This window comes from Neopelma chrysocephalum, unplaced genomic scaffold (genome assembly GCF_003984885.1).
Source record: "Neopelma chrysocephalum unplaced genomic scaffold, ASM398488v2 Primary Assembly neopelma1_45, whole genome shotgun sequence".
Taxonomy (NCBI): Eukaryota; Metazoa; Chordata; class Aves; order Passeriformes; family Pipridae; genus Neopelma; species Neopelma chrysocephalum.
This window is the reverse complement of record NW_020897704.1, coordinates 16,854,873-16,869,717: the sequence shown is the minus strand read 5'-3', so window position 1 is coordinate 16,869,717 and position 14,845 is coordinate 16,854,873. Positions and strand designations below refer to the sequence as shown.

The window sequence follows — 14,845 nt, the reverse complement described above, 5'->3', positions numbered from 1 at the left end:
TGGGCTGCAGTTTAACAAGTACAGTACAGCAGTCATCTTGGGACAGGTTTGTCTGGAGACATGCTACATGGAAATGACGGAGGATTCAGACCATGACCCATGTCCAGATTGCAACACCAGGCTGGGCTGAGTGTCAGTGTCATGCTAATGCAGCTATACTGGTCTGGTACCTCTTCTTGTTTAGTCAGTGTTAGCCTGGGAATATCTTTGCAGTGTGCTCTACTGGGTGGAGAAAATGTGTCTTCCAGGGATGTAGTGATATTTACTTTATTTCAGGAGAAAAGATACTTTTCTACAGATTATGCTTTCACTTCTGCCTTTGTAGGATAATTATTAGCTGCCAACGACGATAGAGGTTTTGTAAAAATAACATAACATTTAGTTAACTTTGAGATTAGACATCTGGATTTGTGACTTTCTGTAGTTTTCTTCATCACCTTTCGGAAAGACCAATTTTCTTGAACTCATTGGAAGTCCAGAACACACCTGGATTAATCAAAAGAGTAAAATGGAATCTCCTTCTCACGTCCTTGGCCTCATCCTCATTAACACTTTCGTGGTCATGTTCTGAGCACAGCCTCTGCCTTTGTCAGCCCCTAACATATATCTCAGCATCCAAGTGAGACTAACTGATATTAGTTATGAAAGTGCTAAACTGCTCTTCTGTAGCAGGTAGTACAGAAGAATCTGGTCCTCCCTTGGGCTTTTTGGTGCCAAATTAGATGCTAAAGTGTAAGGGATAGAAATCCTGAACCAAATTCTTCTCTCACATGATAACTTGTCCTTCCAGGCCACAAGAAGAAAGAAGCAGACCTGACATCACTTATGTGTGAATGTGTCTCACAGGAAAATCTGCATGAAGAATAAGAATATAATCCCATGGTTGCCCCCTATCATAAACCCCAGTAGGATTGGAAAAGGGAGTGTGCATATTTGAGGGATGAAAATGTTGTATGAGACTTCCTGCTCCTTTGAGGACTTGGAATGTGCACACCCTTGGTATTTGGGATTCACATGACATTTTCCATCAAAACAAAAGATAAAATAATAACAATAACTATCATAAAACAAGCAGTAGGCAAACACAGAAGTCTGTGATTTAGAGAAATTAGGTTACCAAACCTTCTGTCTCAAAAATATGTGATCTGAAAGAAAATCGTTGCTCAGTTTGTCAGTCATGTGTTTCTCCATAAACACAGGGTGTCTAATCTCATCCTCATTTACACATTCTCATGGATGCTGTGATATCTAGAGATTTATGGGTGCCTAAAGGCTACATTATTAATATGAGATAAGCAGCCGACTATAATTTACATGCAAGCCACAGACTATTTAATTTTATGTTCAGTATTTCATAGCTCAGCGGAAGTGGTGGGTTGTTTAAATATTCAAGTAGAGGAAACTGAGATGGAGAGCTGTTTGCAATTTTAGGAATGTCAAAGCACCTTCAGCTAAATATGCCACTATAACAAGTTTGGGGCCATTGCTAGCCTGTGGTTTCTGCAGGCTTTCCAGGAATGACACCCAGCTGGGTAAAGGCTGAAGGCAACATACTTTCAGAGACTTCCTGAGGACTATAAAGAAAAGCTGTTGCTGCTCTGTGTCCTGCTAATGCTGCATTTCTCATCTTTCTGTCCATGGGAGCTTAGTGCCCAGGTCAGGCAGAGAGCGGTGACGGGGGGCAGTGGTGACAGCGGTGGCAGTGGTGGCTGCAGGCAAAAGTACCTTGCTTCTGAGTTAGATGGGGAGCAATGGCCCAGCCCACCTTGGCCTCAGCTGCTGGAGCTTATCTCAAGGGGTAAAAATACAATTCAACCTCTGCCCTGCTCACTCAGGCTAATTACTGTGAATTAGTGCCAAATGAAACCATGAAAAGGCAGCATTTTATGATGGTCTCTGGCTAGACAGCAGATACCACTAACAGGTAGGTCACTGACCTGCTATCATGACAAGAGAATTTTTAATGATAATTTTATTTGGAAGTTGTGCCCTAGAGATGATGATGCCTGTGTCCTGCTGCCAGCCCAGGTATCCAGTTTACATGGGGCAGCGTGTGACACACAACACATCCAGAGCACAGATCAGTTGTTTGCCATCACGATACCTCAAAACTAAACTAGGGGATGAAAAGGTTCTATAGTATTTTAATTTCAGCCAGTTTACACCTAGAAAGCCCTAAGCAAATTGATCTGATTGAACATCTGTTTTTCTTTTCATCAGACGGTTAGAGACCTCCCAAGTAGCCTTCCAACCTGATTTATTCTTTAACTTTATGGTCCTATATATTATGAATCTATAGTATACATAGTTCAATATACATATAAATGCATATATATATATATAAAGTACATAAATATATTAATATATACACATATGAAAAGCTTCAGGAAGGACTAAGCAGAGATTAGCTTATTTACCCTTGGAGTGGTAAATTTGCCCAACAGAAAGAAACTGCATATCCCCATGAGGTCTGTGAAGAGACAGCTGGAGTAAGAAGTAAGTAGATGGGGCCACCAGGAATACCAGGCCATCAAAATCTCGCTAGAGCTCTCTGTGTGTATTCACAAATGTAACTCTAATACAGAGAGAAATATGGGAAAATACTGTGCAAGTTCAACTCTTCCTCTGCTTTGAAACAGCAAATCTCAAGTGTACTTTCAGAGACTGTCCCTTAGTTGCTTGCAAAGTTTTAAATTCTATGACACATTTGTGGTCCCAGGAAAGGGTAGTAATTTTTCCTATAAATCCTAGACATCTTTTTCATGTGTATTTTTAATTAATATCTTGGGGAATTCATTCTACATTTTCCTTGGCTTTATTAGCTACAAATCCATCATGAATTACACTTTTACAACTTTTATGATTAACAGGGTGTTAGATGCCTTCTGCACATGTAAGTTTTGCCTTCATCTGAAAGCTGTGTTCTGTTTTCATTTACAAATAAGCATCACAAGGAAGACCAGGAGGACCTCGCTGCTGACTGAGTGCTGAAGGCAAGGGGGATCTGACCTGATGAGAAGGAGCTCTTTGGGTGCGATGACAGAGTAGCAGGGCCCTCTGCTGCAGAGCCTGGGCTTTGAGCTCTGTCTTTAGCCCGCACATCTACTGACAGGTACTCCCTGCTGTAAACTCCTTTGAAGTTTCTGCATCTGTAATCTGCCTGTGATAGCAAATGCAGAATTTTTGGTCTGTGCTCCATGCAGCCTGGCCAGACATTCAGTTTTGAAGCGGACTTCTGACAGGAAATATTTATGGCTAAATCCCAGAGCAGGCACCATGCAATGCTGCTGTGCTCCGAAGTGAGCACAAGTCAACACTGCTTGTTGGAGACCATGACTTTTAAGCTCTTTCTTACTTGGATGGCACAGTTATGATGGAAATGGTCTGTGAAATTACGTTCCCACAACAGAAGTCACCAGTGTTCAAGAATAAATGAGAAGGTGAATTTGTGTTTCTGCTTCATATTATCTGAGTGTTGACAGGGGCACAGTGAGGAGGAATTAAAAAAAAGGAAATAAATAACATAGAAATGTAGGACCAGGGAGCAATAAAAGTTTTGTCACAAAGTCCAATGGAAGAAAAGGAACAAATCAGACCTGATATACAACCCTCTTCTCATTTGGAGTAGTCATTTGGGTTAGCTACCGGAGAGGATTTTGCCCAGTATAAGCTAAGTTTGATGATATAGGCTTGGCTGGAGAAGAGATGGACTTCTGAACATAATACAGGAAGGGACATGACTATGACTCTTGTAGCTTTGGACAAAGAAAGGGGTAGGAAAAGACACTGAGTACTATAAATATATGTGTTGCCTAAAATTTTTATTGACTTGTTTTCCAAGTTTACTACTTTAGCTAAATTCCTCCAACCATTAGCTGTGGAGATTCAGAAAGTTGCACGAGACAGGTGGACATGCATACATCCCCAAATCCAATCTTTCTCTGCCCATACACTCCCACACTAGATTCACAGCAGAGTTAGTCCTGTGATACCATCAGCCCTGCTAACTACAGAGGGAAAAGCTGGAACCCAGCTTGGGTGACAAGGCTGTCATCCTGCACAGCCAGCTCAGCAACCCTGGCCTGGACGGAGCTAATGCTGGTCCTTGAATGTCATCGCTGCCCTTCCTCACCTCCAGTCCAATGCCCTGGAAGAGCAGCTATACCAGGTAGCAACATGTGGGGCACAGCTGTGCAGCAGCCTGCCACTTACTTGTCCCAAATGATGGACACCCCTTTCTCACTGGCTGTGCTAACCCTCACTATCCTGGCATATGACAAACTCTGTGAGGCTTGCAGTAGAGCTGTGGGCAGCGATAACACTGCTTTTCTCTCTCCTCCTGGTGGCTTAAATGAGCTAAAATAGTTAGCAAAGCTGTTGCTGCACTGTCCCCTGCACCCTTGTGAGGGAGAAAGGCTTCTGGATATGGGAGCTCTGACTTATACTGGAGTTCACCCCTGGATTCATAGTCCTCTAGAGTCCCCTCTGTATTCTGCCCTTCACTAAGCAATGGCTGGGTGTGGTGAGAAGTCGAGTTTGTGCTCTTTCCCATGGAGCCCTTTATTTTTGTTCAGCACTTCTTTGTTGTTCTGGTAATATAAGTTAACAGCCTCTTGAACCAGCATCTCTTTATCAGCAGAAAAGCATCATGATTCAGAACATCAAGTGCTGCACTTGTGCCCTCAGGAGGGAACGCAGAGGATGGGAAGATCAAGAAGATGAACCAGCCTATATCTCTTTGAAAGGCCAAACAAGCACTGAGATAGAGTGAGTGCATTTATCTAGGGGCTTTGCATTCTCGCATCCTGCTGCTGGAAGCTGGAATCAGGTACAGGTGTTTCTTTTTTTCCTTACTGAATAGATTCAGGATATCACGACATTTGTCATATATGTCTTACTGACTTGCAAGAAAATTATGTGCTTGGTGTATCTCACAGACAATAAGGAATGAAACCTCACGCTGTCTTAATGTCACACTTCAGTTCTGTGGAGTTATTCCAATTTAATGAAAAAGGAGAAATAAGTAGGACCCAGAGATATTAATGGAATAGCTGTCACACAGCATGTCAGCAGCAGTGGTAGCATGAGGATGCACAAATCCTGGCCAGTCCTCTACTCCAACCCTGCTGTTAGCTGGTCCCCAAGTATTTCCCTGCAAATCACATTATTGCTGAGCCTGAGAGCCTCACTTCAGGCTTTCAGCTACATGGCAAGTGAAAATAAATCTTAGTTGCTCTATGCTCCATGTGTAGTCAGTAGCGAGAGGTGTAGGGGCAAACCATACCTCACATGGTCTGGAGCACACTCTGTCAGTCCTGATCCCCTCCATTAGCTGTAATCAAAGACTAACCAAAATTAATTTGAGTGTGACGGGTAAATGTCTAAAATTGCACAGTCCCACACCAGTCATATAAATGCACCTGATCATTTCCTCAGACTGGTGTGTTTGAAATACACCATCAGATGTTCCTGGAAAATGGGAGAATACATTCAGGGCTATTTCCCAGATTTCTTTCATGGAAACCTGCAGGTTTATGCATGCAGGGCTCATCTATATGTACCTCTGCCTTTCAGCAGAGGAGGTATTGCTTAAATAGCTGTTTGTGTGTCTGCAAATCTGCTTATCACTGTTCTGTTTCTTGCCTGCTTCCTTGTGGTGGGTGTGAATATCTACCCAGGCTAAAGAAGAGAGAAGAACCTGACTTGGTTGCAGTGTACCTGATGGACTGGTAGCTTCCAGGTCATCCTCTCTGCACTGGGAAAACATTCTCAGATTTGGAGGTGGAAATATGAGAATATCATTGATCAAATGTCCCATGCAGCAAGGTCCTCATTTTCCATTAGCAACACACCCAAAGACTTCCTTCAGCCAGGAAAGAGGAAAGGATAATTCTTGATCCCATTGAAATCAGACAAGACTTATATGTATGACAATTTCACACCTTTCTGAAAGGAAGAAGGCATGGGAGATTTGCTGATTAACTTGCCTCATAAAAATCATACGCCTTCTTAAAAAATAACTTACATTAAAACAGGAATTTGCATTATAATGGAAGAACTGATAACAAAGAAATGAGATGAGCAAATTATGTTGTAATCTGGTAAAAATATATAAGGAACAAAGCCATTGGAAAAGAACTTGACAGGTTTCTTAATGTTTTAAATTGGAAATGAAAGCTCTTCAGAGTTTCAAAGATTTCCATGTTGACTTTAAAACTAATTTTGTTCAAAAAAAGAACTTTCTGTTTTCAAAACTACAAAATTACAAGTTTCATTCTTTTTTTTCCCAGCTTTAACAGCTTCAACTTCCAAATCATAAAAGTATAAAAGATATTTCAGTCAAAATGAAAATTATGTTTTCTGGCTGTAGCTAAATAAATATTTTCCTGGAGTTTTGGTTGAAGAAAGTTGGGGCTATTTTGACTTTGTATCTAGATGTTGAGTGGGAATGTTGAGAAGCTTGGGTGCTTAAAAAATATCTGAATGTTAGAAAAATGATTAAGAATCCTCTACTGGAACCAAGATTGCTTGGTGCTAAACTTGGACTCTGTTAACAGTGTATGCATTTAAGCCCATAAAAATACATGTGGTGTCAGAAAAAGTTTCAAAATAATTTAAGATATGAAAGTATCTACACATCGTGGTTGGTTATTACTGTCCTGAAGTGTCTCCCTGGCAAGGACAGAAGCATGCTGCACACCTCTGCCTTCCCTTGTGATCAGTATGTCAGGAACCAGCTTCCATGAAGTGCTATTCTCCTAAAACCAATTGATTTCAACAATTTGGAGACATTCAAGTATCTCTGAGAATAGGTGTAGGCAAGTGACAAAATAGTTTCTATGTTTTAAGTGCTGTGAGGAGGGGAAGGAAAAAAGATAATTCTTAATTTCCAGAGGTCTAAAACCAAAAAGGTTGTTTCATTCTGACTTGTGCTGTTCGTGAAATTAATAAACAAATCAAATGTCAAGTGACAGCTTGACATATGCCATGTGTACATTGTCTAGGTGTCTGTATACGTCACGGTATGTGACTGTCTTCACTGATATAGCATTTTTTAGGAGACCAATGACATGGTGCACATAAGCATCATGTTGCTCAGGCGAGACATGTGGCTTCAACTGCACTCCATGCAACACCCAGATGAGGGTTTGAAGCATCTCACTTTCCAGCTGCTCTCTCATTACTTTTCCTTTGTGACTGAATCTATATTACCAGAGCATGTCCAAGATGATGCATCCTGCTGAACCCTTCCCTGAGAGATAAAATGCAGCAAGTGACCAGTCCCATCTGTCCCTTCTTGATTTCCGCGGTAAAGAAATCCAGGCACGTGGGCTGCAGGAATTCCTGATGTGCTCTAAACTTGTCAGCTACTCAGGTATCAGGACCCTGGGAGACCAGGCATCCTAAGGAGCTCTGCAGCATGTACTGGGAGGTACATCAGCAAGTACCCAAGTAAGTGGAGTACTTGGCTACACCAGCCATATCCCACTGGGAGTGAGAAAAACACAAGGGATGTGGTTAGTAGTATCTAGAGATGGTCTGAAACAAATGCTAAGACCTCTAAAGGAGGGAAAAGTTCAAGCTTCAATATGACAGTTTCACATAGTTTCCAGTGCTGTTAGCATCGTGCAATTATTGAGGATCTCCTGGGACTGAGTACGCTGAATCCTACACATATTTATCCTTCAATTCCTCTTGGAGTTAGTTCTCACACAAAGCACAGCATGATGTTTCCTTACTATCAACTCATTCAGCCGAGAATATCAGTTTAATAATACATAGAAATGCAAGTTCAACCTAGATGCTTCAGAAGAAAGTTAGAAATGTAACAGCAAAAAGACAGGATGCTCTACACTTTACTTGTTTCCTCTGTAGATCTACTTAGCCTTGCTATGGTGTAATATTAATCACAAAGCTAAGATCAGCCATATGTGATGGCAAAAACACAGAGATATCATGTGATGTGTGGCGAGTCCCCATGAAATCTGCTTATATCGTTCCCAGATTGTCCACCCTCTCTCCACTTCTCCTGTGCATGTTTAATGTAGCTCTTTTATAATTTGTCATTAAACCTGTAGTTCCGTAACACAGGAAATGGCACTATTGCAAGGACATTGGCCATTGGCCATGGTCCAGTTATTATGTAAATTCATAGCAAAATGAGGAAGAAAAGGCCAAGTCTTGGCAAGGGAATAGCAGGCGGCTGCCTAGTGCAGCAGGTGGTGAAATGACCATCAGCTTCCAGACATGCCCAGACTGGCTGTGAATTAAATGGATGTTGGTGTGTGGAATTTTTAGAAGATGAAGGGTAACATTGCCAAGACCAGCTGTTGCCACCTTCACCTCTTCCTTCTGCTGGGAGCAGAAGGAGCATGGAGCTGTTTTTAGGGTTCTTCCCAAGCTTCCTGTCCTTCTTTCTGCCTTCTTGTGACAGGGATGGCCTTGCCTGGGTACCACCCTGGTCTGAACTGTGATAATAGTTCTATCAGGAATTCAGCTAGCTGTTACTGTGACTGATGAGCATTTCATTAATTGCAGTGATATTTTTTGTGTACCAAAAGAGAAGTTATTACCTGTAAAGTTTACTTTCAGGAGATAATCTTTGTACAGCTTCCTGCCATCCAGATGCTTCATGGCATCACAGAGTTTGGTGGTATTTGGACAGAGAGTCCTCTGCATTTTATGCAAGGCATGGGCCATTGCATACACAGCATTCACAACAAACATGATCTTGGATTCTTGCTCGTAGTTGGAACTGTTGATGGTGAAGTGCTTTTCACAAGCCTTTTTATGTGGTTTTCGGTTCTGCAGATTGCACTGGAATTTTTGCTCCCAGAAGTCCTTGAACCAGGGGTTGCGCCTGTTATTGTAAGGGCTGAGACTTTGGAAGTACTTGTCAAACTCTTTAACTGGATGGGAAGCAAGCTCCAAGGTTATCGCCCCAGAAGCGATGCGCTCATTGCCCTTGACGATGCTCTCCTGTGCTCCCCATCCGTCGCTGGCGATCCAGGTGAAGGAAACGTTGAAACGGTTGGCAGCTGCAATGAGCTCCCGAGAGTCATCCGCTCTCATGAAGAGCACCACCACCCTGGCGCTGGGTTTCTGAAGCAGCTCCCTGATCACGCCATCATAGGACTTCCTGATGTTGGACCGTCCCACCTTCTCGGAGGTGGCGATGCAGATGTTGCGCAGGCGAGCTTCCTGCTCAAAGGCTTCGATCCCTGTCTCCCCATAGTCGCCCTCTGAAGCAACTGTGGAGACATAAGTCCAGTTGAAGTACCGCAAGATCTCAGCCATGGCTTTTGCCTGGTAGAAGTCCGGAGGCACAGTCCGTGCAAAATAGTCGTAGCGGGATTTGTCGCTCAGCTTGGCACTGGTGGAGGCGTAGCTTATCTGGGGGATCTGGAAGAGTCTGAGCAAATTTGCCACCTGGAGAGAAAGTGAGAAAACACAGATTGTTAAAGAGTGGTGTTTATAAAATTGGACAGAAATATCCAGGGAAAGGCATTAGCAGTGTTTTTTAATAAGATGTGTTCTGACAGTCACAGATTGAGGGTGTTGATAGAGGAGGTTGATAAACTCCAGTGAGAGCAGTGCACTGTGCATAAACACAAAAGCTGTTCTGCTGCCCAGTTAATTCCCTGGGTTCTACTGGAACTGTAAAGGACATTCATTTTTGTGAAATTGAGTCTGTTTAAATCAACAGAGAATTAGACATAAATGGACAATACACTTCAGTCTCAGTCTATGTTCCTTACTAAGGTCTGGGGATTTGTATGCCTTTGCTGTTCATAGTGGGATTCATAGTCTCCAAGATTCATTGTATTTGATAACTAAATACACTAATAAGACATAAATTTCCCATTAGTGTAAATATCACAGCCGTTCAGAGAACTTTCTGATCCCACTTATTCAAGCTCTCCTAGCTTTTACTCATTTAAACTCTTTTTTCTGAGATGTTCTGACAGCAGACCTCCTGAGGAGGTATATTTGTTGCATGTTAGTACTCTTCAAGTACTGCACAATGTCATGCTGACCTACTGTTTTTCATAAATAATAAAAACTTTTATTAATCTCCATTTGCCCTTCTTGTGTGCTTTTTTTCCTTTTTTTTTTTCATACATTGCTATGTCCAATGCTTATTCCCAAATCTACTCTATTGCTCTCATAGAAGTGTAGCTCCTGATCATATCTGGAAAGAAATCAAGAACAGCTATGGTATTTTTTTTCCTTTGATAGCTTCTTAAATGACAAAGAGAAGATTTTGGAGTTCTGCCTTTGGTCACTGGAAATTTTGTCCAGTAAATTAAATATAAGCTAAGAGTACAGCCTGACAAAACCATTCGAAAAGCAGTAGTGTACTTGAGATTCCTAAGGGAAAATTATTAAAAATTGCCCAGTCATTTTCTCCAGATGTTTCTCCGACCACAGACTATGTCTGTGAGAATTCAAAGGCAAAGGACTGTTTTGAAAAACATGTTGTGGAACAGGCAAATTTAGAGGACTCAAACGTCAGTAGCAAATTAGACAGTCTGGTAAAATAAAACCAAAAAAAACGGAAGAATTTTGTTGCTTTTCAGCAATAAAAGCAACCGTATTACTTGGGATTTTATAGATTTAGATTCTGTTTTTCCTGTAACACAGACACTGGACTAGTATCCTGCTGTGGCTCAGTCTCACCCTGTAAACTGATGTAATCTTATCTGGGCCAGACTCTGCTGCCAACCATACGTGTACAGTGACTTTCACAACCCCTGGGACACATGGAACTGAGGACTTCAGGAGGTCCTTGTCCTCCTGTCCTTCTGGGACACCAGGGAAGAGCAGGTGGGATGTCCTGGCATCTCAGCTGTGTTTGTGGAGCTGAAGTCCTTTACAAGATAAACCGCTAAGAGTGCTTTATTTTAGTTTAACTCAAAATCAAACCTTCTCTACACTTCTTGGAAGGGAGCTTTATGTAATGCTCTGTGGTTTTACCAGTGGGTACAGGATGGGAAGTGCTGTGGCTGAACAAGATACCGTCCGTCAGAAAGCTGCCAATGTGTCCTTAACCTCCCTGCTAGATGGTAACACACATTAAAATGCCTTATACTGGAAGTATGGGATTTAATTTCCATCGTGGTGATGTAAATGAACAGCTTTAAAGCAACAGGATGGGCAGAGAGGCTTGTTTTGTCATCAAGGTACAATGGGTGCTTTGAGAATTGTTGAGTCTCTGTGGCTTTTTATCTTTGACTACATGCTGACACATCCACATGATTTGGTTCACATGTCCTCTCTCAACAAGAGCATTCTGATTTGGTAATAAGAATGTCCTCTGTGTAGCTATTATGGAACATTTCTTGTAGAACTGTGTGGGCTGGAATTGCTATTCTTGTCACAGTTTATTCTAGCAGAAATTATTTTATTTTAGCTAAACCATAATGAGGATATGCACACATATCATTCTGCATTTTTGCCCTCAAATTGGCTAAAGAAGTCCATTTTCCAGCTCAAGCAATGCTGTTCAGTGCGTAGACAAGCCTTCAGCTCACAGAAAGATGCTCCTAACAAATATAGCAGCTTCTTTATTGTTTGTTTGTGTGGTTATTTTTGTTGTTGTTGTTGTTTTGCTTTTCTTTTAGTCTAAGCTGCAAAAGCATCCATATACAGGGAAACAGAACTACACTCCCAGTTTACACAGGGGCTCCCAGCCTTGGAGGTCACTATAATTCTAGGGTCCCTGCAAACTGCTGCAATTCTGATTCCTGTGCTCTGGGGAGGAGTTTTTGTGTGTTTATAGCTGTTTGCTGTAATGCTCTTCACTGCAAAGCTGTCTAGATGGTAGGTTTTTCATAGATTAAAAATTATAAAATATAAGAAAGTCTGATTAATTATGGAGGATAGTGACCCAATCATCCCTGAGAACTATGATTGCTCATGGAGTTCAGTGAAGTTGTATCTGTTATTAATTCTGATCAGGACACTCTTCTTGAAATTCTCAAGCTGGGGATTTTCTGGAATGTTGTAATTTCTTGATTTTAGGGACTAATCTGCCAAAAGAGCTCAAGCCTCAGGAACTTAGCTGATGTCATTGTTTTCAGAACAGTCCCTTTTTCCAGACATTTCCATGCTGATCTGAATATCTGATTCCGAAAATGATATCCTGATTAAGCGACCAACTAGATAACAGCACAGGTAACACAATCTGGAGAGGGGCTGATATCTAAGATTCAGTGTAGTAGAGGCCAGTGTAACGTAAACCAGAGTTATGTGCACTGAGATTGAATCACTTGAGGCACACCTCCACCGTAGCTCCATGCTGCCTTGGGATGTGTGCCACAACTTCAAAACTGCAGTGTACATCCGGCATTTGCTAAGTGAAATAACCTATTTTGGCAAAGCTCCAGGCAGCAATTTAATTCAAGTCATGGTGCATGCAATTAGTGCCTGAAATCCATATGTTGGCACTTAAGGTTTTTTTACTGTCAAAACTAGTGGGTTTTGCAGACACCTTTGAAAATAAGGCTGAATGTTCTGCATCTGCAAACCGGAACAGTCGCTTTGCACAACTTGCTGTGAACAAAGTCTGTCGACATATTCAGCATTCACCGTGATGGGAAACCTTTATTTGCCCTCACATTGCTGGGTTTATTAGTGCACCCACTGTCCTGTGGTAAAGTGTCCAATTCCCAGGCAAACCTGGCTCTCACCCAGCTGCTGGGATGGTGGGTGATTCACTGCCCAACATAAGCATGGCAGGAAGTCCACTGTGAGCCACGTCCCTCCATAGGGACATACTGCCCCAGCAAATCCTGCAAATGGAGTGGCCAGGGCAGTGCCAGGGGATACTGATGTCCCTCTCCCAGCATTGGAGCCACATGCGTAAATTATACTTCTCTGAGCACCAGGGACAGGATGAATGCTTGTGGGAAATTGCCAGTCTTGTTTATAATGGCTTCATGATAAGCACGTGCAAGGAGCCATGAATTAGGTTCAGCCATCAAACACATGAACCTGGTTTCTGAGTGTATTTCTGGCCATTCAAGAGTCCTGCTGGTAAATGGGGACAGAGAGGTAACACCCTTCTGTCTTAGTAGTCTTGGTCTGTCTTATGATTTACTGAATCTCACTGAACATTTTGCCTAACGTTCATAGGACTTATTTTTGGTGGCAGTAGGATTTATTCTGATGTTTCTATTAAAATTTTCCTTTTTAATGGCTGAGAGACTGCTACACGGATTATTTAAATGTGTATGGGACTGAAGAACACAAGAAACATTTCGGAAAAAAGTTAAATCTCAAAAGTGCTAGAACAGATTGGGTTTCTTAACACAACACACAAGTGTGTATTGCACATTTGTTGGACAGAGGAGGCCCCTTGTTAGATGACAGTGCTGTCTACCCTCCTGAAATTTAACCATGCGAGAATCTCATGGGACTTAACACGGCTTAATGAATTTAATTTCATAGAGCTCCTTTGAGACAGGCAAGAGCTCCTGTGCCTGTTTTGAACAGACAATAAATTAGCCTGCGGAGCAGAATAGGATTGAGGTAAAGGAGGTTTGTCTCTATGGAGAAACTGGAGAAATCCCTGCCTCTCTGAGCTGCAATCTGTCCTTATGGAGATTCCATGGCTGCCTTTGGTCTCCTGAGAAAGTCTTTCTATTTCTGGTGATAAGTTTCTTGTCTGGATTCCCACAGCAAGACCATGGCAAAGCCATTTCCCAGAGATTTCCTAATGTTTAGATCATTGCTCAGGGGCTGAGCTCTTGCTTTGAAGAAACATGTACTGCTGCCAGTGTATGTTGCATATAGTTCCTAAGTGATGGTATACATTGTCAGCTTTTTGCTATTATTTGGGTAGTTGGAGGTCAAACTACAGCTAAAACATTAATTCCATAAATAATACAGGGATTTTTTCTTATTTAAATTCTCCTTGTTTATTAAATCCTAATATATACCGAAATTTTGGCAAAAAGCACCATTTTTGAAAGGCAGGAAAGAAACACTGGTTCTAAATGGGCTGGGATGTGGGTGTGTGATAGATGGTGGGCATAAACCTAATATAAAGACAAAATGAGGTATCTCTCCCGTCAACTGCCTTCATTGGCCTGTGCAGCCTCCCCATGATCCCAACTCCTGCTTTGTACACTTTATATCAAGTTAGAATATCCCTTCTTTCAATCTATAACCATTTTCTTCTGTCCTCGTCATCCATGATGTCAGTAAAAGCATTTGCTTTGTGTTCCTGAGAATGAACCCGTACATACTGAAAAGCGCATACCAGATTTCCACCAAACCTTCTCTTCTCCAGGCTAAACAGTCAGTTCCTTCAATTTTGTCTTGTAGGTTATGTGCTTCAGATTCTCCTCCCCATGATCATATCTGTATTTATTGAATCATCCCTTTATTGAGGGGCCCAAAGTTGGACATAGCATTTCAGATGAGAATTTCCAATGGGAATAAATAGAAATAATTCCATCTATCTACTGGTTATGTTTCTGCAGATAAAGCCCAGCAGTCTGTGAGCCTACCGTGCTGCCAGATTGCATCACTGGCAATAAATATGAGAAATACTGAAGAGATTGGCTCCACCATAACTTTCCCTGTTTTCTTGGGATTTAGTGGGCTCAAAGGCATGGCTACTGCCTGGGGACAGTGTGACCCAGTGTGACTCAGTCTGGGCCCTTCTGACATACTAATGCAGTTTGTGAATATTTGGGAGTGAGAGAGTTCAGTGATGCAAATGCAGCTGCCCAGCTCAGACTCCCCCCAAAAAAATTCACTTCAAATTCTCATTTGTTTTCAAAGGGAAATTAGGACCTTAAGCTGATTCCAGAATTGAAAAACCTTTATCGTGGTG

The 14,845-nt window shown here is 41.9% G+C and overlaps 1 protein-coding gene across 4 annotated transcripts in view; it reads right to left on the bottom strand.

Moving 5' to 3' along the window:
* GRM3 (glutamate metabotropic receptor 3) overlaps positions 1–14,845 on the bottom strand; it is a 104,212-nt gene that overhangs the window by 25,353 nt on the left and 64,014 nt on the right. For all 4 annotated transcript variants that reach the window (XM_027679485.1, XM_027679489.1, XM_027679488.1 and 1 more), the window contains one exon: positions 8,574–9,429. In XM_027679485.1, the coding sequence (XP_027535286.1) occupies positions 8,574–9,429 (856 nt within the window). The remainder of the gene's footprint in view (positions 1–8,573; positions 9,430–14,845) is intronic.